At 42.1% G+C, this 25,739-nt stretch overlaps 12 protein-coding genes across 12 annotated transcripts; all 12 read left to right on the top strand.

Moving 5' to 3' along the window:
• Nucleotides 1-177: 177 nt before the first annotated feature.
• TM35_000152780 (uncharacterized protein) lies at nucleotides 178-978 on the top strand (the record flags this gene model as incomplete). The annotated part of the gene is made up of 1 exon (XM_029025930.1): nucleotides 178-978. One exon carries the CDS (start codon nucleotides 178-180, stop codon nucleotides 976-978), a length of 801 nt encoding a protein of 266 aa, XP_028882913.1.
• A 1,660-nt stretch (nucleotides 979-2,638) lies between these two features.
• Nucleotides 2,639-4,972, top strand: TM35_000152770 (uncharacterized protein; the record flags this gene model as incomplete). The annotated part of the gene is made up of 1 exon (XM_029025929.1): nucleotides 2,639-4,972. The coding sequence occupies one exon, from the start codon at nucleotides 2,639-2,641 to the stop codon at nucleotides 4,970-4,972; it is 2,334 nt and encodes a 777-aa protein (XP_028882912.1).
• Nucleotides 4,973-5,441: 469 nt separating this feature from the next.
• Nucleotides 5,442-8,399, top strand: TM35_000152760 (uncharacterized protein; the record flags this gene model as incomplete). Its single annotated transcript, XM_029025928.1, has 1 exon — nucleotides 5,442-8,399. The coding sequence occupies one exon, from the start codon at nucleotides 5,442-5,444 to the stop codon at nucleotides 8,397-8,399; it is 2,958 nt and encodes a 985-aa protein (XP_028882911.1).
• Nucleotides 8,400-8,708: 309 nt separating this feature from the next.
• On the top strand, nucleotides 8,709-10,466 carry TM35_000152750 (uncharacterized protein; the record flags this gene model as incomplete). Its single annotated transcript, XM_029025927.1, has 1 exon — nucleotides 8,709-10,466. The coding sequence occupies one exon, from the start codon at nucleotides 8,709-8,711 to the stop codon at nucleotides 10,464-10,466; it is 1,758 nt and encodes a 585-aa protein (XP_028882910.1).
• A 185-nt stretch (nucleotides 10,467-10,651) lies between these two features.
• Nucleotides 10,652-11,398, top strand: TM35_000152740 (uncharacterized protein; the record flags this gene model as incomplete). Its single annotated transcript, XM_029025926.1, has 1 exon — nucleotides 10,652-11,398. The coding sequence occupies one exon, from the start codon at nucleotides 10,652-10,654 to the stop codon at nucleotides 11,396-11,398; it is 747 nt and encodes a 248-aa protein (XP_028882909.1).
• A 406-nt stretch (nucleotides 11,399-11,804) lies between these two features.
• TM35_000152730 (uncharacterized protein) lies at nucleotides 11,805-13,223 on the top strand (the record flags this gene model as incomplete). Its single annotated transcript, XM_029025925.1, has 1 exon — nucleotides 11,805-13,223. The coding sequence occupies one exon, from the start codon at nucleotides 11,805-11,807 to the stop codon at nucleotides 13,221-13,223; it is 1,419 nt and encodes a 472-aa protein (XP_028882908.1).
• A 534-nt stretch (nucleotides 13,224-13,757) lies between these two features.
• TM35_000152720 (uncharacterized protein) lies at nucleotides 13,758-15,314 on the top strand (the record flags this gene model as incomplete). The annotated part of the gene is made up of 1 exon (XM_029025924.1): nucleotides 13,758-15,314. One exon carries the CDS (start codon nucleotides 13,758-13,760, stop codon nucleotides 15,312-15,314), a length of 1,557 nt encoding a protein of 518 aa, XP_028882907.1.
• Nucleotides 15,315-15,654: 340 nt separating this feature from the next.
• Nucleotides 15,655-16,020, top strand: TM35_000152710 (uncharacterized protein; the record flags this gene model as incomplete). Its single annotated transcript, XM_029025923.1, has 1 exon — nucleotides 15,655-16,020. The coding sequence occupies one exon, from the start codon at nucleotides 15,655-15,657 to the stop codon at nucleotides 16,018-16,020; it is 366 nt and encodes a 121-aa protein (XP_028882906.1).
• A 304-nt stretch (nucleotides 16,021-16,324) lies between these two features.
• On the top strand, nucleotides 16,325-18,148 carry TM35_000152700 (uncharacterized protein; the record flags this gene model as incomplete). Its single annotated transcript, XM_029025922.1, has 1 exon — nucleotides 16,325-18,148. The coding sequence occupies one exon, from the start codon at nucleotides 16,325-16,327 to the stop codon at nucleotides 18,146-18,148; it is 1,824 nt and encodes a 607-aa protein (XP_028882905.1).
• Nucleotides 18,149-18,700: 552 nt separating this feature from the next.
• TM35_000152690 (uncharacterized protein) lies at nucleotides 18,701-20,005 on the top strand (the record flags this gene model as incomplete). Its single annotated transcript, XM_029025921.1, has 1 exon — nucleotides 18,701-20,005. One exon carries the CDS (start codon nucleotides 18,701-18,703, stop codon nucleotides 20,003-20,005), a length of 1,305 nt encoding a protein of 434 aa, XP_028882904.1.
• Nucleotides 20,006-20,330: 325 nt separating this feature from the next.
• Nucleotides 20,331-23,039, top strand: TM35_000152680 (uncharacterized protein; the record flags this gene model as incomplete). The annotated part of the gene is made up of 1 exon (XM_029025920.1): nucleotides 20,331-23,039. One exon carries the CDS (start codon nucleotides 20,331-20,333, stop codon nucleotides 23,037-23,039), a length of 2,709 nt encoding a protein of 902 aa, XP_028882903.1.
• A 544-nt stretch (nucleotides 23,040-23,583) lies between these two features.
• TM35_000152670 (cyclin-dependent protein kinase) lies at nucleotides 23,584-25,104 on the top strand (the record flags this gene model as incomplete). The annotated part of the gene is made up of 1 exon (XM_029025919.1): nucleotides 23,584-25,104. The coding sequence occupies one exon, from the start codon at nucleotides 23,584-23,586 to the stop codon at nucleotides 25,102-25,104; it is 1,521 nt and encodes a 506-aa protein (XP_028882902.1).
• Between the last annotated feature and the right edge of the window lie 635 nt (nucleotides 25,105-25,739).

The following is a 25,739-nucleotide window of genomic DNA, read 5'->3' as shown; positions in this document are numbered from 1 at the left end:
ATATATATATATATAGGAAGTTTAGTTGCGTTATTTTTGCGCAGGTGAAAGGTCACTTTCTCTACCTTTATTGAATTTCAGGCAATATCTTATATATTTATATATAATTTTTTATTTATATACATTCACACATACAATTTACGCCTATCAACATTTGTGGAGAAGTGAGAAAAAACAATGACGCAACTCCACTCAATTGCCAGTCTTGACTACGGCGACGGACGTACATGCGTGTGTCGTATCTGCGAGTGCGGTAAGCACAAGTGCGCTGAGGTGAAACTTCCCTTCTTTGGCGAGACCACGTACCGTGATGAATATGTGCCAAAGAAGACCGAGCGTGATGCCCTCCGCCGCGCCCGTGCTGCCGTCTTCCCCACAAAGGCAGAGCCCGGTCACTTCAAGACCACCAAACAAGAGGCGTGGGAGCCGCTGGAGGGAAAAGTAGTGCGGCCGGCGCAGTCCTTCAAACCCCGCGCCGTCCTCGGCGAGCCCCTCCCCTTCTCCGCCACCACCACCCACCGCAATGACTTCCCAGGACACATGCCGGAACACGAGCGGGCGCGATATAAACAAGAGCCGCTGCCAAAGCTGAAGGGCATTTATGAGACCACCAACGGCGCCATGCAAGCACCCATCAACAAATGCCTCGAGGAGGGGGCACTGCCAAAACCACCAAAGTCATTCCGCGGTGATGAGTCTCTCGGACAGGCAGTGCCATTCGACGGCATCGCCAGCTACACCGCCGACTACCCGCCAAAGCAGCCGCTCTTCCCACCAAAGACACGACAGGCACAAGAGCGCGCAGAAATCCCAGAGACGCGCGACTTTGAGACGACGCAGTCGGACGCGTACAGAGTGCCACCCCACCGACTGCGCCACGTCTGTCCATCCTCGTTGGTGCCGAAGCGGGCACCGTCTGTGGACGGTCACTTCAAACTCTCTGTGTACGACATTCCCTCGGGAGACATCCTGGACTAGACCTACGCGTGAATGGGCGAAGAAGAGAGGTGTAAAGAAAAAAAGAAAAAAGAAGTAGAGGGAAAGGGGAAAAAAGAGGGAGAAAGAAAGAAAGATGGTAAGGGAAAGGGAAATAAACGAAAGAAAAAAAAAAGGAAAACAGACTGATGGGCCCTTTTGGGGGGGGACCCTTCCTTGTTGTTTCGTTTTTTTTTTTTGTTGTTGTTGTTGTTGTTGTCTTTTTGTTTTTACTCATTCTACTAGACTTCTTTGGATCGGTTTTCGAACCAATGGGGAGTGACTGGTGATGAGTGAAATGGAGACGACAGAATTTCCCTCCTTCCTTTCTCTTTCTTTCTATCTCCCTCTTTTTTTTCTCATATACATACACTTATATATAGCAGAGACAAACTATCAAACTCTTTCTCTCTGCTTTTTTAAAAATGTTTATGTTTGTACTGCTACTCGCTATTGGAGTTTTTTTTTTTCTTATTTGTTTCTTTCCTTCCTCTTTGTGTTTTTTTTTTTATCTCTTTTTCACCCTTGATGTTTGTTTTTCATACCAGTTACCATCACTGAAATTGAGAGTGTTTTTTTTTTTTCCTTTGCTCACTTGCGAACTCATACTTTTTATGCAAGTTTTTCTGTATTTGTAATATATTTATATAAATATATATTTATATATATTTATATAATTTTTTTTAACTTGCGTTAAGGAGTTACAGCAAGAGGTATATATCAGATTTATATTTTCTTCTGTTTTGTCGTCTAGTCATCACTCTTTCTCTCTATGTTTCTGTTAACATTCATCTTGCAGAGAGAGAGATAGAGTGTTTCACGGAGAAGAAAAAAAAAAAAAAATCAATGCATAGAGTTTAAGAGAAGTGAGTAGGTAACAGAAGCAGAAGAAACTAAACAGAGTTAAGAAAGGAACAAACTCAATTTTGCATATATTGTATGTATATACACGTATGTATATGTGCTAATATGTACGTAGAAAGGGGGAGAGAAGAAGTAGAAAATGAAGTGTTGGTGGGTAAAAAAAAATATATATATATATATATATATATATACCGACTGTTGAAGATGACATGGAATATATCTGTTTATATGTCTTTGTGTCATCACCAACTGCGTCCCATCTCCCCAGGCGAGAATGTATTGCAAAAGAAAAGATGGATAGAAAGAAAAGAAGCAAAAAAAAAAAAAAAAAAACAAGTGGAAAAAAAAAACAAAGAACAACACACTAAGTGTTGGTGTATTGTTGTGTATGTGAGTTTGTGTTGTTATCTTTGTTTTTTTTTTCCCCCGTTGTTTTCGTTTGTGTGTCTGTACTTTTCTTTTTTTTTGTCAATCCGCCACTATATAAAAATTTTTCATGGACTTTCAGTTCCTGTGTATAAAGAGGGTTTATACATAGATACAAGTAAACATGTGGTAGAGCACAACTTATCTCAGTACTTTTTTTTTTTGTTTTTCTTTCTAATTCACTCTTTGATCTTTTTTTTTTTGTTTTTCTTCGAAGTTACAGGGAGCGTAGGAAAGGTTAACCAAATAAGGAGGGAAGGAAAGAAGAAAGAAAAGAGGGAGGAAGAAGAAAGCGAGAGTTTCTGTGTTTACACATTTGCATACATTATATAATATATATATATATATATAGGTAGATAGAAAGAAGGGAGAGATGCGCTCAAATTGTGTAGGACATTTGGGGAACGACACATTTATTGCGGCTACTCGCGATGAAACGGATAATATGTTTCTTGTGACTGGTAAATTGGTGGAGGAGCGCGTTACTCCCTATCCACTAGCACGGCGAGTGCGATTTATTCCTCTCAGCGAAATTATGCCAGCAATGAATGATGAAGAGGGAGAAGAAGAAGAAGAAGAAAATAGCACACCAGCAGCAGAAGCAGCATTATTAAGAACACCATCACCACCAGCAGCAGCGACAACGAAAAATGAATCTGAACGAAGTGATTTGAAAAATATGCGACATAGCTTTCACACTTCATTTGATGGTAAATTTGTTGCTGCCATCAGCAATGGACAGTTGATGCATTATTTAATTGATGTGATGAGTGCTCGCGTGAGTGAGTTCAGAACAAAAGAGTGTGTTATCAGTGTTGCTTGGCATCCAACGAGTAACGCACATTTACTTTTGCTGCTGGCGACCGGATCACTTCTTGTTATTCGCGCTAATAGTGCACGACTAAATGTTCTTTTTGAGGATGCCCGAGAAGTGAATCTCACAGCTATTATCGCCGACTTCAAGGATTACGTTTTTACTGGAAATGATCCTACTCTTACAACTGAACTGGAGGATCCTCGAGGGCGTAAACGTACTCTGATGTCTGAAGTGTCATTGGAAAGAATTGAACAGAAATCTCCTGCTAAAATGATTACACAATCCAAAGCGAAAAAAAGCACATCACGATCATCCTCATCCTCATCGTCATCTTCTTCATCTTCTTCTTCTTCCTCTGTTACGGTTGCTGGTGTCCCTGATGATATTTCCCCTCTTCCCGGTGTTCCATCGTCTCCTGCGCCTCAGACGGAGGCGATGTCCTCTGCGCTGGTGCACGTGCCATTCATGAGTGATGGAGTTTCGGTAATGGCGATGTCTGTTATTCCCGCAACCCGCAGTCTCCCTGTGATGTTGTTGTTGTTAACTCGCAGTGGCGACGTCTTTTCCATGAAACTCAGTGACGATGGATTGCCGGCGTCGTTGGGAAAAGAATACGACGGTCGCGTTGAGACTATTTTGGGCGAACAACCTGAAAAGCCCCGCGATATTGGTCCATCTCCATGTCTACATTACTTAATACGGGGTGGGACATCATGCTCAGGTTACGCCGAGCAGCCACTCGCTATTGGATCAGCGATGATAGATGAAGACGTTGGAAGATATATTGTCTTTGTGCTCTTCAGTAGCGGTGTACTGCGTGGTAGTTGGTTCAATGAACCGGATCTGCTTTGTCATGATCTCAAGAGGCAGCAGATGGATATTTCCATCGCCCTTGACGCTGCCCTATCACCAGAGTATTTATTACCCACTCGTGTTCTTCCCTGTATGACGCATCTTGTTGGAGTGCAAACTTGTGGAAATACAACTTTAATTCGCTACGATGATGCAGCGTATCTCTGTGTGTGGCCTATGTGGTCTCGCAAAGCAGCAGGATGGGTGTATCGCGAAGTTGGTACGATTGGATGTCAGCGACTGCCTGTTATTGGACGCAGTGCGGCAATTCCTGAACCCATCGCATTACGACTACCGTATGATGTAACAGATGCAGGTGTGTCCATTGGTGTAAATGATATTCTTATCTTTCCAGAAGTAGCTACAAAGTCTGAACCATGTAGACGCTCAAAACCAATGCTTGTAAAGATTTCTAGTATTATACTAGCCGCACTTTTCGCACGGGGAGAAGAGTATTCTCTGACGTTTGATGACCCTGATGATCCTGTTTCTTCTACTTCTTGTGGTGTTGGTGTTGTTGGTGGTGGTGGTGGTGGTGATAGTAGTAATAGTACGACTGGTACTGGTGATGGGAAAGAAAAGATTGAGAGTAGTGCGCATCATCGGCGACTTCAAAAACTACTTGAAATGACGGCTGAATCTTTTAATCTGTGGATCTGTGGTTATCCACATGATGCTATAGATAGTAAAACCGCCGTGTTGGCACAGGGTGTGAAGGATATTCACGAAGTAATGCAAAAACGTCATATGGACTTGCAGAGAAGAGAGGGACAACTCGCCAATCGTGTACGTCATTTAATGGAGAAACAACAACAAATGACAGAAGATATTGCACACTCGCAGCATATTGTACGCGAGGCGTTCATGCATCGCCGTGGAGTCGACTCACTCTATGCAGCCAACACAACGTTTGGTAAAATTCACAAATTATTAAATGAATTGGAAGCTCTTGTGGTGCAGCGAAAAACGAACAAGGTGAAGGATAACCAATTGTTAGTTTGTGAGGGAGAGAAGACATGCACAGAATCACACGAATGAGTGAAACAGAATAACGTTAAAAACAAAAAAAAAAAAACAGACGGAATTCCGAAAGAAACATATGAACTTGTTTTTTGTGGTGTTAGTTGAGCTTTTGTTCTTTTGTTTCTTTTTGTTTCTAGTGCAATCTCATCTTTGGTTTCTACGGGTTTTCGCTCTTTATTATTCTATTTTTTCTTTTTTTTTCTTGGTTTGTATTTTTAATATCACTACTCACTTGGGCAAGTGACTCCACAGAGGAGTGTAGTGGAGAGGAAGGAGGGAAGGAACTGGGGAAACAAAGTGATAAAGTGATATATAGAAGCTATTCGTATACGTAGATAAGATACACATATATATACATATATTTTTTTTTCTTGTTAAAAGAAGAAGGAAAACAGAAAAAAAAAAAAAAGTAAGGGTGTTTTGACTAGTGTCCCCCCCAACTCTGTGGGTGAGTGTCATTTACATTAAAAAAAAATATATATAAATGGCAGAATTGACAACTTTAACCGACAGCGTACTCAGTGGGAAGCAGGAGGAGGAGAATGTGCAACACTCACCCGGTAATGATGCCAGGATAATAGAAGAAGAACGATCATGTGAGAAGATTGCCCAACTGGCTGATGAGAATGCACGACTGAAGGTACGTCAATCACAACTTCAAGATCAACTGGAAGAGTTGAAACGTCAAGTATTCGCAGAGAAAAGTGCGAGACAAACTCTTACTGCAGAGTTGGAAGATGCAAAAGAACGTCTACAACGTTCAAAGGATCATCTTGATCAACAAAAGAGAGACTACAATGGACTTTCTTTGCAGTTGTGTACAGTGAAAGCAGAGCGAGATGAACTTGAGGCGAAAGTGAATGAGGTTTGGGAAAGTATGGCTGTATTGGAAGAGGTTGCACGAGGAAAAGATGCCACTAATCAATCACTACGTGAAGCACTTGATAATGAGAAGAGGGAAAGGGCCGCACAAGATGTACTTATGAGCGCTATGGTCACTCAGTTAGCTGGATTAGAAGAGCGAACGGGGGTTGTCGCAGAAGCAGAGGAACGACAACGGCGAGTCTTTGAAGAAACACTGCGTAGTATAAGTGAAGAGGCTCAACGGGTGGCACGCAAGTTAGAGAGTTTATCAGATTATAATTCTATCGCAACATTAGAACCTCAACGCAAGGCATTACTCCTCTCAGAGAATCCTTATAATGATGGTACATCCCTCCCTTCTAATGCAGGTGTTGTTAGCAATAGTGGTAGTCCAACAGATGATGGACTCAATACTTCTGATATGGATGGAGTAGATCGAGAAGAAACACAGTTAAAATCAGATATTCGTCTATTGAATCCCATTCATCAGGCATTACGGCACTTGCGTCGTCAGATTCAACAGGAACGTGAGGGGCGGTACAACATGCAGCAGGAGCGAAGTGTACTGGAGACTCATATTAGATCACTTAAGGATGAGTTACGTCGTTTAGGGGATGATAATGACGGTGTGCGGGAGAAACTTTTCAAGAGTGAAGCTCAATGGGCACATACTACAGAAACACTAGAAAGTATCCGACAGGCGCGTGCAAAGGAGGCTGCAGAATCTGCAGATGCACGTCGCAGACTTGCTCTCTTGCTCCATTCTCTGGATGATTGGTGTGTGATTGAACAAAGAGTATCAGATCTTATTCACGATACGCGGCGACTACGTAGTGTTCTTGAAGAAAGTCGACGGATGCACGAGACGTATGTACTACGAAAAGAAGAAGAAATGGACTCCTTAACAGATATGCATCAACGTGAATTAGATGGACAACAACGACAAATGGAGCAGATTAGACATGAATGTGAACGTTATAAACGAGCTGTAGGGGCATCATCTGGTCCTTTGGCTTTAAATACTTCTACTGGTGTTAGTGTTAGTGATAATTCTGCTGCTGCTACTACTACTACTACTACTGGAATTGGTAATACTAGTATAATTCACAATACTAGTTGTTCGCATGGGGCTACAATGACGGAGTTGCAGTTTGAACATGAAACACTTAAAGTAAAGTATTGTGAAGTTTTACAGTATGTGGAGACTGAACTAGAACCACTTGCGATGGAGCAAGCCAAAACCATAGAGAAAGAAAGAAAACGTTTAGAAGAACTGCAACAGACAAATGATGTTTTGCGGCGTGAAGTGTCATCTCTTAATAATTCACGCAAGGAAAGCAATGGGAAATTAACACTTTTCGAGGCCCTTGTTCTTACAGTCCGCGTACTCTCTGGTACCATGGCGGATATTCGTGAAATGGCACAGCAACGTACGGCCCTCACACGTTACATACTCGCCTATGAACAAATGTTCGGTCCTTTAAATGTTTGTGGGGATTCCACACGTTCACGTGCTGTAATGCGATTCCGTAGGGTTGTTGTGGGTGTGTTAGCGGTTAACCGTCTCCTTAAGCTCTGTCGTCTCACGTCTTGTGTGAATAGTCGTAACTGTAGGAGTTGTAGTGATATTATTATACCTGCAGAACGGCGACGTGGTGGTCGTATTCGTTTACCATTAGAAACATATTGTTTGGTACGAGATGGCCTCACTCAATTGCCACCTATTAAAAGAGGTGGGGATGGTTTAGAATACCTAAAAGATAGAGTTGGTAAGGGAAGAGGGGATGACGTTAATGATATTGTCTTTGTGAATGAACAGGATCTTCAGCTTCCTGTTTTGTCTCCGAAGGCATCTTCTGATACCTTAAGGATTGATGTGGTTTCGCAGTATAGTTCTCTGCGAAACTTTATAGACAGTTTACTATCGTTTGTGACTGTTCCTTCAGTACAACAGTCGTTGTATAGAGTGGAGGACCCACTCTGGCGTAGATTGTCCAATGGTCTGCGTGCACTGCAGAGGACAGCACGACCAAACCGGCATTCCACTCATAGTAGTGAACCCCACCGGTTATTGCATCTTCCGCCGCGTGTACCGGAGCGTGAGAGTATCTCACCGGAATATGCATTGCCGCGGTCAAACATCACCCATCCTGTTGTTAATACTAATAGTAATGGTAGTGTTGCTATTCCTATTCCTGTTCCTGCTGCTGGTAGTGGTGGTGGGGCACAGCGGACATCTCATTATAATTCTGAAAGTGCTTTTGCCAATCAAAAACGTCCAGCACGCGCATTATCATATTCCATCGGCCGCACGCATGAGAGTGATGTCGAAAAAAACAGCAACGTGTACCCAACCCCGCAGCCTATAGATCACAGTAAAGAAACTCTCCAGAGTGTTGAAGAGGCTCTCCAACGTTCGCTGCTTCGAGACGCACTTGATTGCAACAGTTCACAAGGAAGCCAAGTGGGAAATGGCTTTGTTGCTGAGGTGTTGAGTGTTATTCAGGCACTCGACCAACGTGTAATGGGGGCGTTAGAACATCGATCGAAGGTTGAAGAGTGGCGACCGAGACGTTGAAATGCTTGAGAAGTAAGGTGGGGGGGTGGGGCGAAGTGAAGTGAAGTGGAGTTGTTGTTTCTTGTTGTTTCTTTTTATCCTTCCATTATCTTTGCAAATCCTCATAAAAGAGGGCTACTCTCTACATATCTGGAAAGGGCAAAAAATAATTTAAAAAAAAAAACAAAACAAAGAAAAACTGTTTTCTGTTTGTTTGTTTGTTTTCTTCTTTATTATTATTATTTTGTTTTTATTTCTTGTTCTTGTTCTTTTTTCTTTTCTTACCATTTCTTTAAATTATTCAATCATCTTTTTTATTTCCTCTAGGGTATGCGTGGGTTAACAAAGCTCTACTGTTTGGCATGTGAGCAGGAGGGCTGTCTGTCAAACTCGTACCTCCTGCAGTTATGCAGAACTCTCGATGCATCAGAGGAATGCCCTGTAAACCTGGATCTTAGTTACAACTACTTGGGAGATGCGGGATCAGCCGCACTCTTACGTACAGTGGAAATAATGCGCTGGGTACGTGATATCGACTTGAGAGATTGCGGTGCCGGTCCTTTGGCGGTAAAGGCATTGATGATTGCAGCAGAAGAACATCCAAATCTTCGATGTGTTGATCTGCGCGGTACAAATAATGAGATTTTCGCTATATCAGGTAGACGATTATTGGAGTTATTACGACGCTGTCCAAAGTTAGTAGTTCGTGTTAATTATGATGATTTCCCACTAACATTAGCTCAAAAACTTCGGGCATGCAATCAGCACAATAAAAAGATGCAGCAAGAAGAAAAAGCTGCAATTAGGGCGGAAAAAATGGCTGCAATGCCTGTTCTTAAATCTTTAGAGAATGAAAATATTATCCAAGATGTTTTCTACTTACCCACACATGACCGTGATGGAAACCCCCTTTATACCGGTAGCAATGAAGTCTTGCTGCATTTAGTGGAAGAACTCAATACATATATGGAGGGATACTTGGAAAGTTACCAATACGTTGGCCGTGTTGCGGCTCAGTTGGCAGTTGATTTGGGAACTTCTATTCTTCCCTGCATTCGGGCAACAATGGTTGCAGTGCCCCCGTCGATTGCATCTCGAACAGGAAAAAAATATCCTGCGAATGTGGTACGATCTGTACGTGCTGTGGATGCACTCCTGCGTGGTCTGCGTGCGAATCCCGATCTTGTTGAGGAACTAGTCGCTACACGTGGACCTCTGTTGCAAAGATACATCTCGCAACTCACAGAGGCCCGTGGAGAATATGAGAGTCTCGTCTGCAGTCGTCATGGTGATTATCCATCCGCGCGGGAGCGGGAACTGGCAGCGTTAATGCGGAAATTGTACGGCCGTGTGGCGCCAACTGTGGGGCGGCGCAGAGAATGTGCGGAACTGCAGTCAGCCGTGCAGCGTGTGAGGGAATTGCCCGCTCATCTTCTTGCACAGATACGGTACTTTGCCTTCAATAACCCCACAAAAACAGTAGATTGGGCCATTGGTTACTTGCAGACGACAGATCCAGACCAACAAGAAGAACAAGAAGAAGAAGAAGGAGAAGGAGATAAACAAAAAGGGCCATCACGGGATAATAGTGATGATAATAGTGATGATGAGGATATACATGGAAGTGATGAGAATAGAGAAGAGTTGCCAAAACCGACTGGAATGCTTGCAGCTGCAATGAATGATCTCCGTGAGGTGCTGGCAGACCCGTATACCGCAGTTCGCTATGCAGTGACGAGACCACTCTTTGAAGCACTACCAACAGAGGTGCGATTCTTTCTATGTGATTTGGCGCTGCGTCGTGGGAGTTCTCTCTTTACCCCAAAGGTCTTCACGATCTTTGAAAAAGAACCAGAAAGAAAAGAAGGAGAAATGATGAATGAGGAACAACAAGAAGAAAAAAAAGTGAGAACAGAGTTGAATGATCCATTTGATATTGTTCGTATCTTTGAAAAGGTTCAAGGAAGAAAAGAACTATCTGATGTAATTTGCGCTTTTGAGGAGTGGTATCAGTTATGTCAAGTGGAGTGTTATGATGTAACTCACGTGAGTCGGGAAGAATTGATATCTGTCATGTCGTCAATGTAAAGAAAAATATACAGTTTAAACTGCGTACATCTTGCAATAGTTCAAGAGAAAAAAAAAAGGAACTGATAATGAGAATCATTTTCGCAACAAATAAAAGGTTGAAGTGTATTCTGGATATATGTATTTGTTTAAATTTATATATTTTTTTTCTTGTTTTTCTTTTTTAGGAGGAAGGTACGAGGAAGATGCACGGGAAACCTTCTCTCCCGCGAGAACCTCTTGAAGTACCGCATCGTGGCATTTCTCTCACACACCCATCAAATCCTGTTATCTTTCTGGACATGTTATGTCCGAAAAGAGTAGTGGTAGCGAATGCAGCGACTAGTGGAGATCATGAGGAACCGGCGGACCGTTTTCTTTTTGAAATCTTTGCCGATTTAGCACCCACATTGGCGGCAAACATTTACAGTCTCTGTGTGGGGAGTTCCACCCGTCTCATTGATCAAAGACCACAACCTGCTGGCTACAAGGGAACTGTAATTCACGATGCACTAGTTGGACAATATCTTATTGGTGGTGATGTGATGGGCAGTAATGGTAGTGGTTTCTTTTCGGCTTTGGGTGAGCGACAAGGGCCGTTGATTGTGCCACCTGATGAACTGAAAGCTCTCACAGAAATTGGACTCTCTCGATGTCAACATTCCCCAGGAATTTACATGCATTATTGGAATTACACACCTGGATCCGTAACAGTAACACCGGGAACACTAAAAGTAGCATCAACTCTACGTATTGACGTTGTTGAACGTGGTGTGGACGATAATAAGATGCCATCGGATGCTATTCTTATAGGTCGATTGGTCTGCCGTGATGCGGAATCTCGGGAGGCGGCAAAGCGTCAGTTGATGGAATTGACGAAAGCAGTTTTCCACGCAAAACGAAGCGGGATGCCGCAGTTATTACCCACAATTTTGTTGTGTGGCGAAATGTGACATGATTAATAATAATAATAATAATAATAATAATAATAATAATTATTATTATTATTATTATTATTATTGTGTTTCATCTTGCACGTTTGGTTCTCTTTCTCTCTTTTTCCCTTTCTTTCTCTCTCGTATTGAAAACAACAAATAAACAAAAGAACGAGTGGAGAGAAAGGAAGAGGAGCAAGAAGAAGAAAAATTCAATGTTTTTATGTGGTCACTGGGTAGGAGAGTAAAAGGTGAGGTTGAAACAAAGAGAGAGAGAAAATTCAATCTGAGAAGGTATCTCAGTCTTTAGTGTTGCTTTTTTTTTTTTTTTTGACTCCACTCTTTTTTTTTCTTTTTCTTCTTCTTCCCTTGATATACTGCGAATTCAAAAAAAAAAAAAATAGAAAAAAAGGGGGAGGTGGAAATGTCTGCCTCGCCGGGAGGAAGGCGCGTCGTCATTGCGTTATGTGGCTCAGAGAAGAAACACCGTCAGTCTTTTGATAGACTCCGACAATATGTTGAAAGTAGACGTGAAGTTGGCGTAGGAAACGGCACTGCGAATGGTGGTAATGGTAATGGTAGTGGTAATGGTAGTAGTAGTAGTAGTGGTATTATTGCTACTAGTTGTGATGCTGCTGCTGTTGCTACTGCGAATGTGATCTCCTTCTCCATTGTAAAGTTGTGCTATGATGATAATAGCAATAAACTCTTTACAGAGACAGGTGTGGATGAGGATGTAGACGTGGTACTTCATAAGATCAGTACACTTCCTTCAAAGGCAGCAGTCGCATTGAAAGAGTGGTGTGTCGTGACTTCACGAAAACGTCTCCAAAAACAACTCTCTCCTGTTATTATTATTGATCCGATGGAGTCCACACGACTTGTATTGCAGCGTTCTTTTGTGTGTAAACTATTTGACGGTCGCCTACGACGGCCATTGTGTCTAACACTCCGTTCATGGCTCTGGACACGTAATAGTGATGATGCCATGATGCCGCTTGGTATCTCCTCCTTTGTGTTGGGAGATGCGATTGCGTGTGAGGTCCCCCACTCTAGTAGCATGTGGAGGATAATGAAACCCGATTTAAGTACAGGTCCACCCCACACTCATCATATGGTGGTGTGGAAGGGCAGCAGCGACCCGGAGACCCCCGTACCAGAGAAGGTACAACGTTTATTACCAAAAGAATTTGATACGTTTGTCTTGCAGGGTTTTTTGATTTCTTCTATTCCTGTTGTGATTAAGGTTTATTGTATCGGTACAAGTGTTTTTGTAAAAGCAGTTTCTACAACTCCATTACTGCGGAAAATTTTGGCAGGTGCGGGGGAACCTGTATTTGTCGATTCCCAGGTTAAATATCCAGATGAAGAAGGATGGAAAGAGCAAGAAAAAAATTGGAAGAGTTTTCTTGCAGAAGGTGGGCGGATGTATACAACTTGTAGTCAAATCTCCTCTCATATAGCAGAGGAACTTCATCTAAGTTTATTTGGATTTGACTTGTTATTAGTCCCTCATCATTTATCTCGGCATGATAGTTTTCTCTTAGATGCTGCCGCAATTGCAACACCAGAGATGATACAAACCACTTCGACGACAACGAATGGAATATCATCAATATTACATGAAGAAAATCTTTTCGATAAAACTACTGGAACCCCTACACCGCTACTCTCTTCTGCAGTCCCAGTATTGGTTGACGTAAACTACTTCCCAGGCTTTTCAGGTATAGAAAATGCGAGTGAAAGTCTGCTGGAGGTGATTACATCTAAGGTAATGGGAATTTCTGTCACAGAAACACGCCAAACCTCGCACAAGAAGCTATCTACGTGTGGCTGCTGCTAGGATAAACATCTCTTGTATGCCAACGTATATATGATATTAAATATATATATATATATATATATATATATGTTTAATATTATTTATTTCTTTGTTTGTTTAATTGGTGTGGGTGACATAAACAAAACAGAAAGGGAGGAAAGAAAAAAAAAAAAAAAAAAACGTGATTTTTTGACCTATTCTTCGGATAAATTTAAAAATTCACTGATCTTCTCAATTATTTCAAGAGGTACATTCCCTCAAGGCAATACTTATTCTTTGTTAGTCGATTTTTTTTTTCTTTTTTCATGTTCTTCTCCTCGTTATTTTTCTTTTTTTTTTTTACAGCTACTAGCCAAAGTTGCTGAGCGTGGTGGAGAAACCGCATAAATACATACATACATACACAGGGAAGGAGTGTGCAAGAACTGCCAGACCTGTTTGCCATTATATATATATTTTTTTTTTTTGGGGGGTTGGGGGGATCATACAAGGAAAAAAAAAAAAAGACATAAATAACGCAAAGGGAAAAGAAAAACTACATAGAAGTATATAGAGATGAAGCAGAATATAGATGAAGAAAAAGAGATAGATACAGTCTCGCATACGTCATCATTGAACGATTCATGGCGACGTGCAGCGCCTAGCAGTGCCTTTCCTCCAACGCTACCACCTAAACACCCTGCTTCTAACAGAACAACAACTACTACAACAACTACTACTACTAATGCCATACAACAAACAAATAGTCACGCCGTACCCACGTTAATACGTGATGGTACGATGACAACACAAACAACAGGAATACAGCACCCATTTATCTCTGCAGCGGACTATAGTGATCGCAAGCGATTACTCGCACACATCACATTTCTTAGTGGACAGTTACAGCGAGCGGAGATCATGCTGCAGGGTACCTCCTCCCGTCCTGTGGTCTCAGAGACGGAGTTGGCACGATTTGATCCCGTCATTGCACAAGCGCAGATTGATCGGCTGGACAGCGCCCTTGCACAGATTGGTCTGCTGCGTGAGGCGGAGATGGACCAGAGCCGGGCGCTGGCGGCGGAAGTTGCGGAATTACGTGGAGAGCGAAATCGTCTGGTGGAGCGGGTGGATGCGTTAGAGACCGAACTCACCGCATTGCGTGGAGAGCGGGAGGAATTAACAGTTCAACTGCGGGAGGCCACAGAGAAAATTACATATAGAAAGAGAAATGAGGAGTTTGGGTATGGAAATGGATATGAGGGAGTTCGGGTGGTGGTGGCGGCCCCGCGCCGTGGGACCGTTGGTGTAGGGCACGCAGTGGAGGAACTGCAACTGCAGGAAACAGTGCAGCGTATGCAATTACTGTTGGAGATGTTTATGGAACCCATATGTATTGCCTTTGATGCCGGTGTAGTGTGGATAACAGAGACGGAACTCCATCGTGCCGGTGTGCAGATTGATAATGCAGTTCTGCCGGAGGTACATAATGATAGCAATGAGCTTCCAAGGGCAGTAGAGTCCAATCAACAATCCTCACAACCCAACATGGATAACACTAATCTGTCAAGTAAAGAAATATGGAGAGAAAAGTTGGAGACCATGGAGGAGAAGTGTCGTAACGCTGAGCAACAAGTGGAACGGTTGAAAAAACTTTTACAAGAAGAACAACAACGTACAGAGTCCATGGCAAAAGAACACTGTGAACAATTGGAACAGGTACACGATCAGGTGGTACATGAACGACGGCACATTATGGAAAGTCTTATGGCTGAAGTAGAGGAACAAATGCGGAATGCATTCCGTGATGGAAGACTCTATGAAAAGAAACTTGCAGAAGAACGTCGAGAAAAACAACGGCAGAGATATACTACAGGTCAGAAAAAGACCATAGTGACATCATCACGAGATGATACCACAGTCTCTATACGACAGGAAGGGAGAGGAAAATCAGTTCCATGTGCATCATCTACATCAGAAAATTATGTAGTGACCAACAGTAGTGATAGTAGCAGTAGTGGTGGTGATGGAAATCGTCGTTGTTGCTCTGGGTTTATACACAGTGGAACTTCCATGGAGGTGGATCGACGGATAAAAACCTCAACCAGCAAAGAGGGACGTCATGTAAGGTGATAATTTGGTGGAAATGATGGTTTGTTGTGTACACAGTTTATTTCATTCTCCTTTATTTGTTTTTTTGTTTTGTTTTGTTTTGTTTTGTTTTTTTTACCTTTCTATCAACCTCACTTTTGTGATTTTAGCGAATACTTATATCAAAAGGGGAGGATTATTAAAAATATGTTCTCTACGATTGTGTATATGCACATTTTTTTGATTTCTCTCTCTCTCTCTCATTTATACGTGTTTTTCTTATTTGGGTATATATGTATATTTTTTTTTCCTTTTTAATTATTTATTTTCACTAGTAGGCGATTTCTATATATATATATAGAGAGAGAGAGAGAGAGAGATCATGGCCGCCCCTCTCACAGCGATGCTTCTCCTCGCGGGGGCCTATTACGCCGCCCGACTCGCCCCCCGCGTGGCCCAAAGAGTCGCAATGGCCCAAGGCGGCACCGCAGCCGCAAGTGCCTTTCACACACATCAGCCGTACCGGCGATATGAGTCCAGTTTTGAGAGTGTGATGTCTGAGCGGGAGGCGCTGCTGCTGCTCGGTTTCTCTGAAAAGGTCGCGGATGCCACTTTCACTCGCCCGTCCGAGCAGGAGGTGAAGGAGCATTACTACAAACTGATGAAAAAACTCCATAGTGACGTGGATGGGAGTCCATTTGTAGCGGCAAAGTTAAACGAGGCAAGAGATTTGTTAATAAAACGATAAATTGTATATATCCATTGCTTCAAAAGGAAGAAAAAATAAAAGAAAAAAGAAAAAAAAACGTACACTTTTTTGTTCTTGTTGTTTAAACTACGGAATAAAGGAGGGTAAAAGAAAAGTGTGAAACCCCTCATTTTTTTTTTTTTTTTGGACTGTTATACCTGTTTGATATTACACACTCCTATACTATTTACATACATGTGGTCTCTTATTATTTTTATTTTTTTTAATGGTTCGTTTTAACAAATATACAATATACACCTATTTGTTATCTTTAATAGTTTTAACTTCCTCTATATACTAAACCATGACAAAATCAACAGTTTCACTTGCTTTACTGCAATTGATTCTCTTTTCGCTTCTGCTGCTCATATGCACTGAAGTACATGGATCTCTTTATGCCAGCCATAATGGAGATCACTCTGTACAAAAACGTTTACAAGAGTGGATGTGTGCCTCAAAAGATACCTGCGTTAAAAATTTTGAGGAAGAACCTATTCCAAGACTAATACACAAATTCATCAAACGGCTGGAGGATGTATGGTCAGAAAATAATGAAACTGGAAGTAACAATACTTCTTTCAGTGAGAGTCAATACTCATACTTTGCGTTTCTTCCCAAATATATGGGTAGCGTTATTCCTGATGGTGTGACAGTTAATTTCTCAACCAAATGCTTTGAGAGAGTCTCAGTTACAGCACGTCATTTAACCACTGAGAAGATGGAGATTATTGTTATCCCCAGTGAAGCAAAGAGTCTCCTTTGTGTGGATCTTTTTCTTCTTGAAGGAGGTGGTGGTTATTTACTAAAGGAGATAGCAATTCTGAAACCACACCGTTATACCATGGATGTTTCGTTGGCAACCAAAAACAAAGCTGAGGAATGGTATCTGCTTACAAAGGGTATTCGAATCCATCTCTTCCCAGGCACATACTTGGATATGATGGGAAAGATCATAAAAACTTTAAATTTGTTTAAAGGACATTTTACCCCTTCTATTCCCCCAGACGCTCTTACTGCTAATATGGAGTTTATGCGAGATTACGTTCAATCCTCTTCACGAATGTCTCCACCGGTGGGTCCACGTACAAGTGGTTCACTCGTCGCACGTTCATTAAATACCACTCTTATCTCTAGCGGAGATGTGTTGATGATATTGCGAGCAGACGGTTTGAATCCAATGATTGGATGGGCAGAGGGCTCCACTGTTGGACACACAGCAGTGGCAATGCGTGATAAAGGAAATCATCAACTCTTCATTTGTGAAAGTACAACATCTGGTGCACACTGGCCAATAAATGGTGTACAATGTAATACATGGGAAAAGTGGCTTCAATTGGTTGAACGGGCTGGGCATAATGTATTATGGATGCCATTGGCACCAAAGTATCGTTCAAAGTTTAATACCACTGCTGCTGAAAGTTTCCTACGAGAGTATGTGGGTGTTGATTATGGATATACTACGTTTCTTTTCGGTTGGTTAGACACTGTACGTGATAATTTACCGTGTTTACCGCCTTATTTCAACACGGCGTGTTTAACACCGGAGATGGTGGAAACAGTACTGGTATGGATGGATCGTGTTATGGGTACCAATCGACACAATATTGTCAGACAGGCCTTTACACATCGTGTAGGTCGATGGCCCGACTCCCTCTCTGTTGTGGAGTCACTCTTTACAGCTGCAGAGGAAGGTGGGAAGAATGTAAGTTTTGCGGATATTTATCAAATACCAGAACAAGATGAGTGGCTGTACACCACAACAAGAGGAAGTGGACCCACTCAGACAGAAACAGTGGTGGAGGTGGTATCCAAGTCTATGGTATGTTGTGTATTGGTCTGTAATGTCTGGAAGGCAGCTGGATTGTTTGATGCTATTGGAAATAAATTACAGTGTGGAGAACAGACCTTGTGGGATATTTATTCTATGAAAGTATTTGACAAGGATGCGATGTATGCAGGAAGACCAGATGTGTGCAAGAAGTATGATCCGGAGAATGCATTCTGTCAACTCACAGGGAATCTCTCACTGTTTCTGCAGCCTGATGTAAATACACGTGAACTCTACCCACATATGGGTGAACGTTGCAGTAGCAGCGCACCAGATTATGTTCGAGATAAAAAATGCTGACAATTTAAGAAGTAGAAGAAAAAAATAATAATAATAATAATAAAATGAAAAAAAAAAAAGTGAGTCCATATTTTTTTTCTTCTTGCTAGTGTGTTATTTCTGCTCCTTTTTTTTTATTTATCTATTTACTTTAGATAAGATTATTTCGTCATGGTAGATATTCCTTTCTATTTTATTTTCCTTCTTTTTTTTTTTTTCCTCTCAGTGATGTGCGTTCTCATTTTATTTTATTTTTCCTTATAATTATTATTATTTGATATTGTTAGTGGGGTAGAAGGGAGGAGGAAAAGTCTTATGCCTTATTTTTTTTTTATTTTTATTTTTTATTATTCTATTTGTGTGTGCGTGAATATATTTACACATCTTGAAATACCACATTGGTGTTTTTCTTCCTTTTTCTTTCTTTATTTGTTTTACTTTCCGTATACATACATACATACACAGGTGAGAGGAGGTGGAGGAAGAAGAAGAAGAGGGAAGTGAGTTGTTTGGTGGTGTTCTCTCTCTCTCTCTCTCTCTCTCTCTCTGTGTGTGTAAAGAGAGAGATCTGCAATGTTGGTGGAAGTCGCTGAAAGACTTCAAAGAGTGCTGGAATCAGCAGCCCAGCATCTATACAATGGTGATCACATTAGTTGCTCCCTGGCGCTACTGCCCACTGCTGCGATGGACACAATGCCACACCCGTGGGGAATGGCAGATGTCGTTAAGCCACAGCAGCAACAGCAACAGCAATCATCACAGGTTGAATTGATTGTGGGCCTGAGCAAAACGATTGTATCAGATGCCCTCACAAGATATCTTTTCGAATTGCGGAAACGAAAAGAGCAACAGACATCTCAACTGTTAACAACGGAAGAGAAGAAAACGGGTCCAACACTTCTGGCGCCTCTTGTGCCGTATCTCACAACGGAGATTGTGTTATTGGCGTTATTATTTCTACCATCTCATTGTACTCTTTGGAATCAACGACGTCAATCACTAAATACATTTCTTCATAGCGATAGTGTTGATATGCATGATGGCCAACACCGTCGTCGTTCTATTCTTATTGTTTTATTGCAGGAATTACTATTCACATCACTGCTATTGAGTTTTTATTATAAGATGCAGGAAGTATGGGTATATCGCTGGTGGATTGTACAGGAATTATTGAAAAGAGGTGGAATCAATGTGGAAGCTTTCCTTTGGCATGATCGTCTAGTCTTGCAGGAAGCAGCTGATAAACATCTTATGAATTATAATGCGTGGAATTACCGAAGGAATGTTTTTACACGTATTCTGGAAATGGAAAAGAATGAGACGGATGTAGACATTGAAGAAGAAGAAGGAAGAGGAGGAGGAAGAGTGCAACAACTGTTTCTTGAAGAAACGAATATTACTTTACGCTTCTTTGAGACTCACAACGCTGACACCTCCGCTGTATCTTATCTTATCTTTCTTCTCCAGCAAGCTTCTACTATCTTTTCTTCTTCTTATCCTGATGTTACTAGTGACGATCCATTATCCCAATGGAAGTTATTTCTCCCTTTTCGTATTTGGCGTTTACTTCTGCAAGCCAGCGCGCGGGAGTTAACACGACATTGCGATAAGGGACATGAGGCGGTGTGGGTATTGCGATTGGCACTCATGCAGTGGGCGCTGCAAACACGGCCGCCGTGTGGATGGACACTGCGGGATGAACTCGAATACATTATGTTGTTTGCAGCAGCCGCCACTAGTGTGTGGAGAGATGAAGAGGAGGAGGCGAAGATTAGAGATGTCACGTGGTTGGATGTCTCGGGTTCATACAGATGGACATCATTCCACGCCGCACGTTATGGTCTGCAATTACTGCAGATGGTGCAAACTGCGGTTTGAAATGTTATTCTTTGTTATGGTTATTGCGATTGTTGACCTTTTTTTTTCTCATTCTTTCTTTTCTTTTGTTTGTGTTTATTATTTCTAGTGTACATACAGTCATATACTCTCTGTGTGTCTATCTATCTATCTATCTATCTGTCTCTCTCCTTCTTTTCTTTATTTACGATCAAGAAGAGCGACTGGCACACGCCATACGCAATCCATCATAAATCGTATATTCTCTTTTCCCACATACACTTAGGTACATTCACACACTTTCTCTCAATCCCAATATCATTGTGTCTATCTATTTATCTATCTATATCTGTGTGTGTAATTCACAATGACAGAGACAGCCCCGTGTTGTTTTGTACTCCGCGCTGACGGCCACGTACACGCAAGTGATGTTCGTCACGTCTCATCTAACGCTGGCCGCATCGCCACCGCCTCACGCGATCACACCGCAACAGTCCGCAGTGCCGTACCGCATGGTGATGATGTTCCCGCCGGCTGTACACTTGTCGGCCACACCGCATTCGTTAACTTTGCATTATTGTACGCCGCCGCCCCGCTACTGGAGGGAAACACAGCAGTTGTTACTGGCTCGAATGATGGACACATCGCACTGTGGGATGCAGAGACCGGCAAACTAGAAGCGGTACTCAGCAGTCACACACAAGGTGTTTGTTGTGGCACCATCACTGCTAGTAAAGGTAACAATATGGATAGTACAAGCAATAATAATAATAATAATAATAATAGTAATGATGCTATTGTTACAGGCGATTGGGGTGGTGTCTGTCTGGTGTTTGACGGTACGACTGGTCGTGTACGCCAGAGTTACACCGCACATAAAACAGCAGTGCGGGGTATTACCGCGTTGCCGGGAACCACAAATATTGTAAGTGTATCAGGTGACACTACTGTACACCGCTGGGATGTAGAAACAGGTAAAACTCTCGCTATCTACACTGCACATAAAGATGCTGTACAGTGTGTTTGTGCTTTGAGTTCCACACGATTTGCCTCTGCTGGAAATGATGCAACCATCATGGTGTGGGATACGGCGATGGGAACCACACCGATGTGTGTACTTGCAGCTCATGACAGTTCTATTTACGGTCTCTGCTATTGTACAGAACGGCGACTGCTCTTTTCCGCTGCGGAGGATCACACAGTGAAGGTGTGGTGTGGTGGTGTGGTGGATATTAGCACATCACCGCAGTCTCTTGCCAACACAGATGCCGCTGCAGCCGCTGTTGTGCAAAGCATTAGTCATCCATGTGTGGTTTGGTCTGTATGTCTCACAGAAACAGGAGATATTGTTACGGGTGGTTCTGATGGTATTCTCCGTATTTGGACTACAAATGAAGATCATATGGCGTCTGTAGAGAAGCTGCAAGCACTTGAAGAGGCTATTGCAGCTCAAAAATTTGATGTAAAGGTTGTTGGTTTACCTCCTAATATGGATACGTCATCCCTGCCGTGGGTAGACGAGTTACCACAACGCAAAGGTACCGTGGAAGGAGAACGACTGCTTGTACGTAGTGATGCTGGGTCTATTGAAGTCTACACATGGAACTCTGGCCGCTGGGATAAACTAGGAACTGTTGTTTCTGGACCGGATGGGACAAACTACACAGGTGCAGGTCAGTCCAAACCAAAGGTTTATCATAATGGTGTACCACACGATTATGTCTTTGATGTTGATGTGAATGGAAAAATGCTTAAACTTACTTACGATAAGGGACAAAGTGTCTTTGATGCCGCGCAGAATTTTATTGATTCCAACAGTCATGTAGTTTCTCAAACCCATAAAGAAGAGATTCAAAACTTTATTTTAAATAATGTAGATCCACAAGATATTCAATCTGGGGATGGGAATCCCGCTTTGGCTTCTGCAGCCGCAGCCGGTGGGGCTCAAGACTCGGGTGAACCTCTTTTCTCGGAGTTCGCACGGGAGGCTGCGGCGATGCGGCAGGCGGGCAGCACACATACACCCAGTTGGAGTGAAGCCCTGCGCAACTTGGAGAGTGCGGGCGTCCCAACAGATGCCGTTGCCTTCTCAGGATACGCACGAGAGCAGATGGAACTGGAGAAACAAAGAGCAGCAGCAGCAGCGAATCCTGCAGTGGGATCATCAGAGAATGAGCAGCCTAATATTGCTGTTTGGGATGGTTTTAGGTTTTTTACTACTTTTAACGCGAACGGGGCACAGACAAAAATAAATGAATTGACTGGAGATGCACAGTTTAATAAACTAGTAGAAGAAGTACTAACGGCGGCAAAAAGTGAACCAAACGTTGCTATTATGAATGCTATTATTGCATTATATCACAAACTCCCAGAGTCTTCTCGTTTTCCCGCTATAGATCTTCTTAGCTATTTGTTAGCTATTGCCTCCCATCCATTTGAGTGGGTGATGCTTCTATTAGGGAATGGGGATAGTCAAAGTACAGCACGTGAGTTTATGCAAGAACGTGTGGCCAACATTCGTACAGCTCCAGACGCGGAAACTCTCGTCACACTACGTCTCTTTGCTCACATGGTAGCCGCATTGGGTAAAGCCCCCACCACAGCCATTCTCACATTTGATCAACGTGAACTACTGTTGACAGCTCTCACAAAGGCACCACAACCATTCTTAAGAACGACGAAAAAGAATATTAAAACGGGTATTAGTGCGGTTGTGCGAAACACGGCAGTTTGTCTCTCACGTCATTCGGCGGTTTTAGGTGATGATGGGGCGAGTGAGTTTACATCTGCGCTTGTGCGTCTTGTGGCGCAGTGGCTTATTTTTGAACCCAGCGACTCTCCATATACACGAGATCTCGTTTCTACAATACTGACGCTTGTGCAGACCAATAATAATAGTAGTAGTAGTAGTAGTAGTGATTCGAGTAGTGTAAACACGATAACGGCTGTAGCGGTGGAAGTGGGCCGTAGTACACTAGCACACACAATGCGGGTATTAAAGGAGTGTGCAGAGCCGCAATGCCGAGAGGCGGCAACCAATATTTTAAATATATTCAATGAGGCAGAATCTCATTAATTTGAACGGAATTTGTATCATCTATTACCCACTCCATAACTACACGTATCCCTTATTGTTCGTATTTTTCTTTGTTTTTGTTTGTGTGTGTGTGTGTGTGTGTTGTTGTTTTTTTCTTATTTATTTTCTTTCTTGGGGTAATGCTACGTTGAAAATATATTTGCTCTTGCTGTTGCTGAGACAGTAACAACAACAACAACAATGGAAAAAAAAAAAACAATGGGACACATATATATATATATATATATATTTATATATATGTAGAGAAAGAAAGAGAGAAATTGCGTGGCAAATAGTCCCATCAGCGGTAACATTCTTTCAATAGAACGTGATAATCCATTCTTTATTTTTTTTTTTGTTTATTCTTCTCTATATGTATGTATGTATGTATGTGTTTTTGTATTCTTTCCTTGTATGTTTTTTTCTTTTTCTTTTTCTCCTTTCCCATCTTTCTTCTTTTTAAAAAAGTAATATCTTCAACTACTCGGCAACCAGTACACGTACACTAACACTAGCAGAGAGTAAGTAAAAGAAAGAAAGAAAGATGGAACATGAGCCATGCGTCAGCTTTGTAACGCTTAGTGGTATGGACTCACCAAAGCCACTCATCTGCGAATCTTTTCGTCAGGCACGTGTTGCTGCATTGCATTTCCTGCGCAAACGGCATCCGGGGAATAAAGTTCTCTTTGAAGCCTTATCGCAGTCATCATCTCCAGGCATTTCGTACTCCAGTGTCTCGTTTGAACACAATAATAATAATAATAATAATAATAATAATATTATTAATAATACTGATAACAACAGTAGCACTGACAGCAGTCTTAATGCAGATGATGAAACTGCCCGTTTGCGACTCTTTCCATATACACCGTCAGTAGCAGAACCGCCACGTCACTCAAATAGAGGTCTGTTGAATGAAACAGAATCACTTCAGTTAAAACATTCAGCAGAATATGAGTTTCTTGTTCCTGCCATTGGTTCTGCACTTACTAGCACGGTTACAGCTCATGAAGTCTGGCGAAAGCAGCAGGAGGAATTGCGTCAACGGCGGTATAGTGCAGGAGATGAATTGCCAAGTGTTGTTCTTCTAACTACACCCCGAAATGTAGCGAACACCAGCGTTGATAATGAATTCCCTTCAAATAATGAAAAAACCTTGCGTGAATTGTTTAGTGTATTTGAAACAACAGATGTACCGCCTATTTCATTGCAGGAATATGTGCGTCGAATGACAGAATATGCATATGTTTCACCATCGATATTATTGATCGCCTGTCTTTATATTGATCGACTCCTCACCCGGCATCCATCCTTCCTCCTTAGCCCAACAAATGTTTTTAAATTTTTTGCCACTTCGGTTCGTGTTAGTAGTAAAGTGATGGACACAAGAACTCTTAACAACAAGGATTTTGCCCGTATCAGTGGTTTTAGTAACACGGAGATGAATATCCTTGAGGTTCTCTTTATTCAAGCCCTCGAATTGGATCTCTTTGTAGGAGCAGAAGACTTTTATAAATACGCGGAAGACCTTATTGCCCCCACTACTATTTCTCGTCATAGTGATTCTCATGATGTGGAGATTGTTCATGTGGTGAGATCTCCCTCCGTGATGTCTGAATCCGCCACACCACCGCATAAACGATTCCTAGCCCCCATTCACCGTACCAGCAGTCATAGCAACAGCAGCAACAGCCGGCGGAACAGAACACTTCCAGACACCCTGCCGCCTGTGAACAGCTCACGCATCCTCTCCACCCCCGTGGATAGTAAATCCCCCAGTCCATCTAAGAGCACAACGAGTACGACGACTTTGGCTCCTGTTGTGATTGGCGTTGGTTGTCACTCGGGCAGAGGGAACGGCTGCAGCACCACCACTCTCTCCTGGTCGCGGTCCACAACTGTGGGACTTCCCGTTCCCGCCCCACCGCGTAGGGCCTCATGTCTCCCAGTGGCCTCCGCAAAGAATAGCACCACCATGCTGTGTAGTATAGGCGATACCAGCACTTCCGCAAGAGGCTGGGATCGATTGTCAAGAGAGAGAGTGGAAGAAAGATTCGTCAGATGATAATAATAATAATAATGTCCATATAAGAAGAAGGTGTAGAAAAAAAAAATGTCCATTTTTTTTTTTTTTTTTTTTTAACAAGCTTTTTACTCCCTTTCTCTCTCTTTCTCTCTCTTTCTTTCATCTCCCTCCCCCTCTCTCCATATTATATATATATATATATATAATATGAGTCAAAAGAGATATGGATTGTTGGGAGAAGAGGGGGTGGATGAGAACCAGAAGGCGACGACCCGAGTATAGGAGGAAGAAGAAGAGGAGGAGGAAGAGGAAGGGAGTAAAAAAGAACAGAGTAAATAAATAAAACCGAGGTAAAATTTATTTTTGGAGGAAAAAAAAATACCAAAAGAAAAGAGAACCGTCATTTCACCATAATTCCTAATAATAATGAACAAAAAGAAAAAGAATAAAAAAACGTGCTTAAAGAGATCAAAAAAAAAAAAAAAAATGGGGCAATTAGATTAGTTTTCCGATCGCAGAAAAAAAAAGACGAGGTGTAAGGATTTTTTTTTTTTTCTTTGTCGGTGAATATTTTTCTGAGGGAATTTGAATAGGAAAAAAAAAAAAAACGTTGGCCTTCTTCTGCGAGTGATCCCATTGCTTTTCTTGTTGTTTAATGTTTTTTTTTTTTTTTT

This window comes from Trypanosoma theileri, assembly GCF_002087225.1.
Source record: "Trypanosoma theileri isolate Edinburgh chromosome Unknown TM35_Tth_15_V1, whole genome shotgun sequence".
Taxonomy (NCBI): domain Eukaryota; phylum Euglenozoa; class Kinetoplastea; order Trypanosomatida; family Trypanosomatidae; genus Trypanosoma; species Trypanosoma theileri.
The sequence above is the reverse complement of the archived record's forward strand: the minus strand, read 5'-3'. Positions and strand labels throughout refer to the sequence as shown.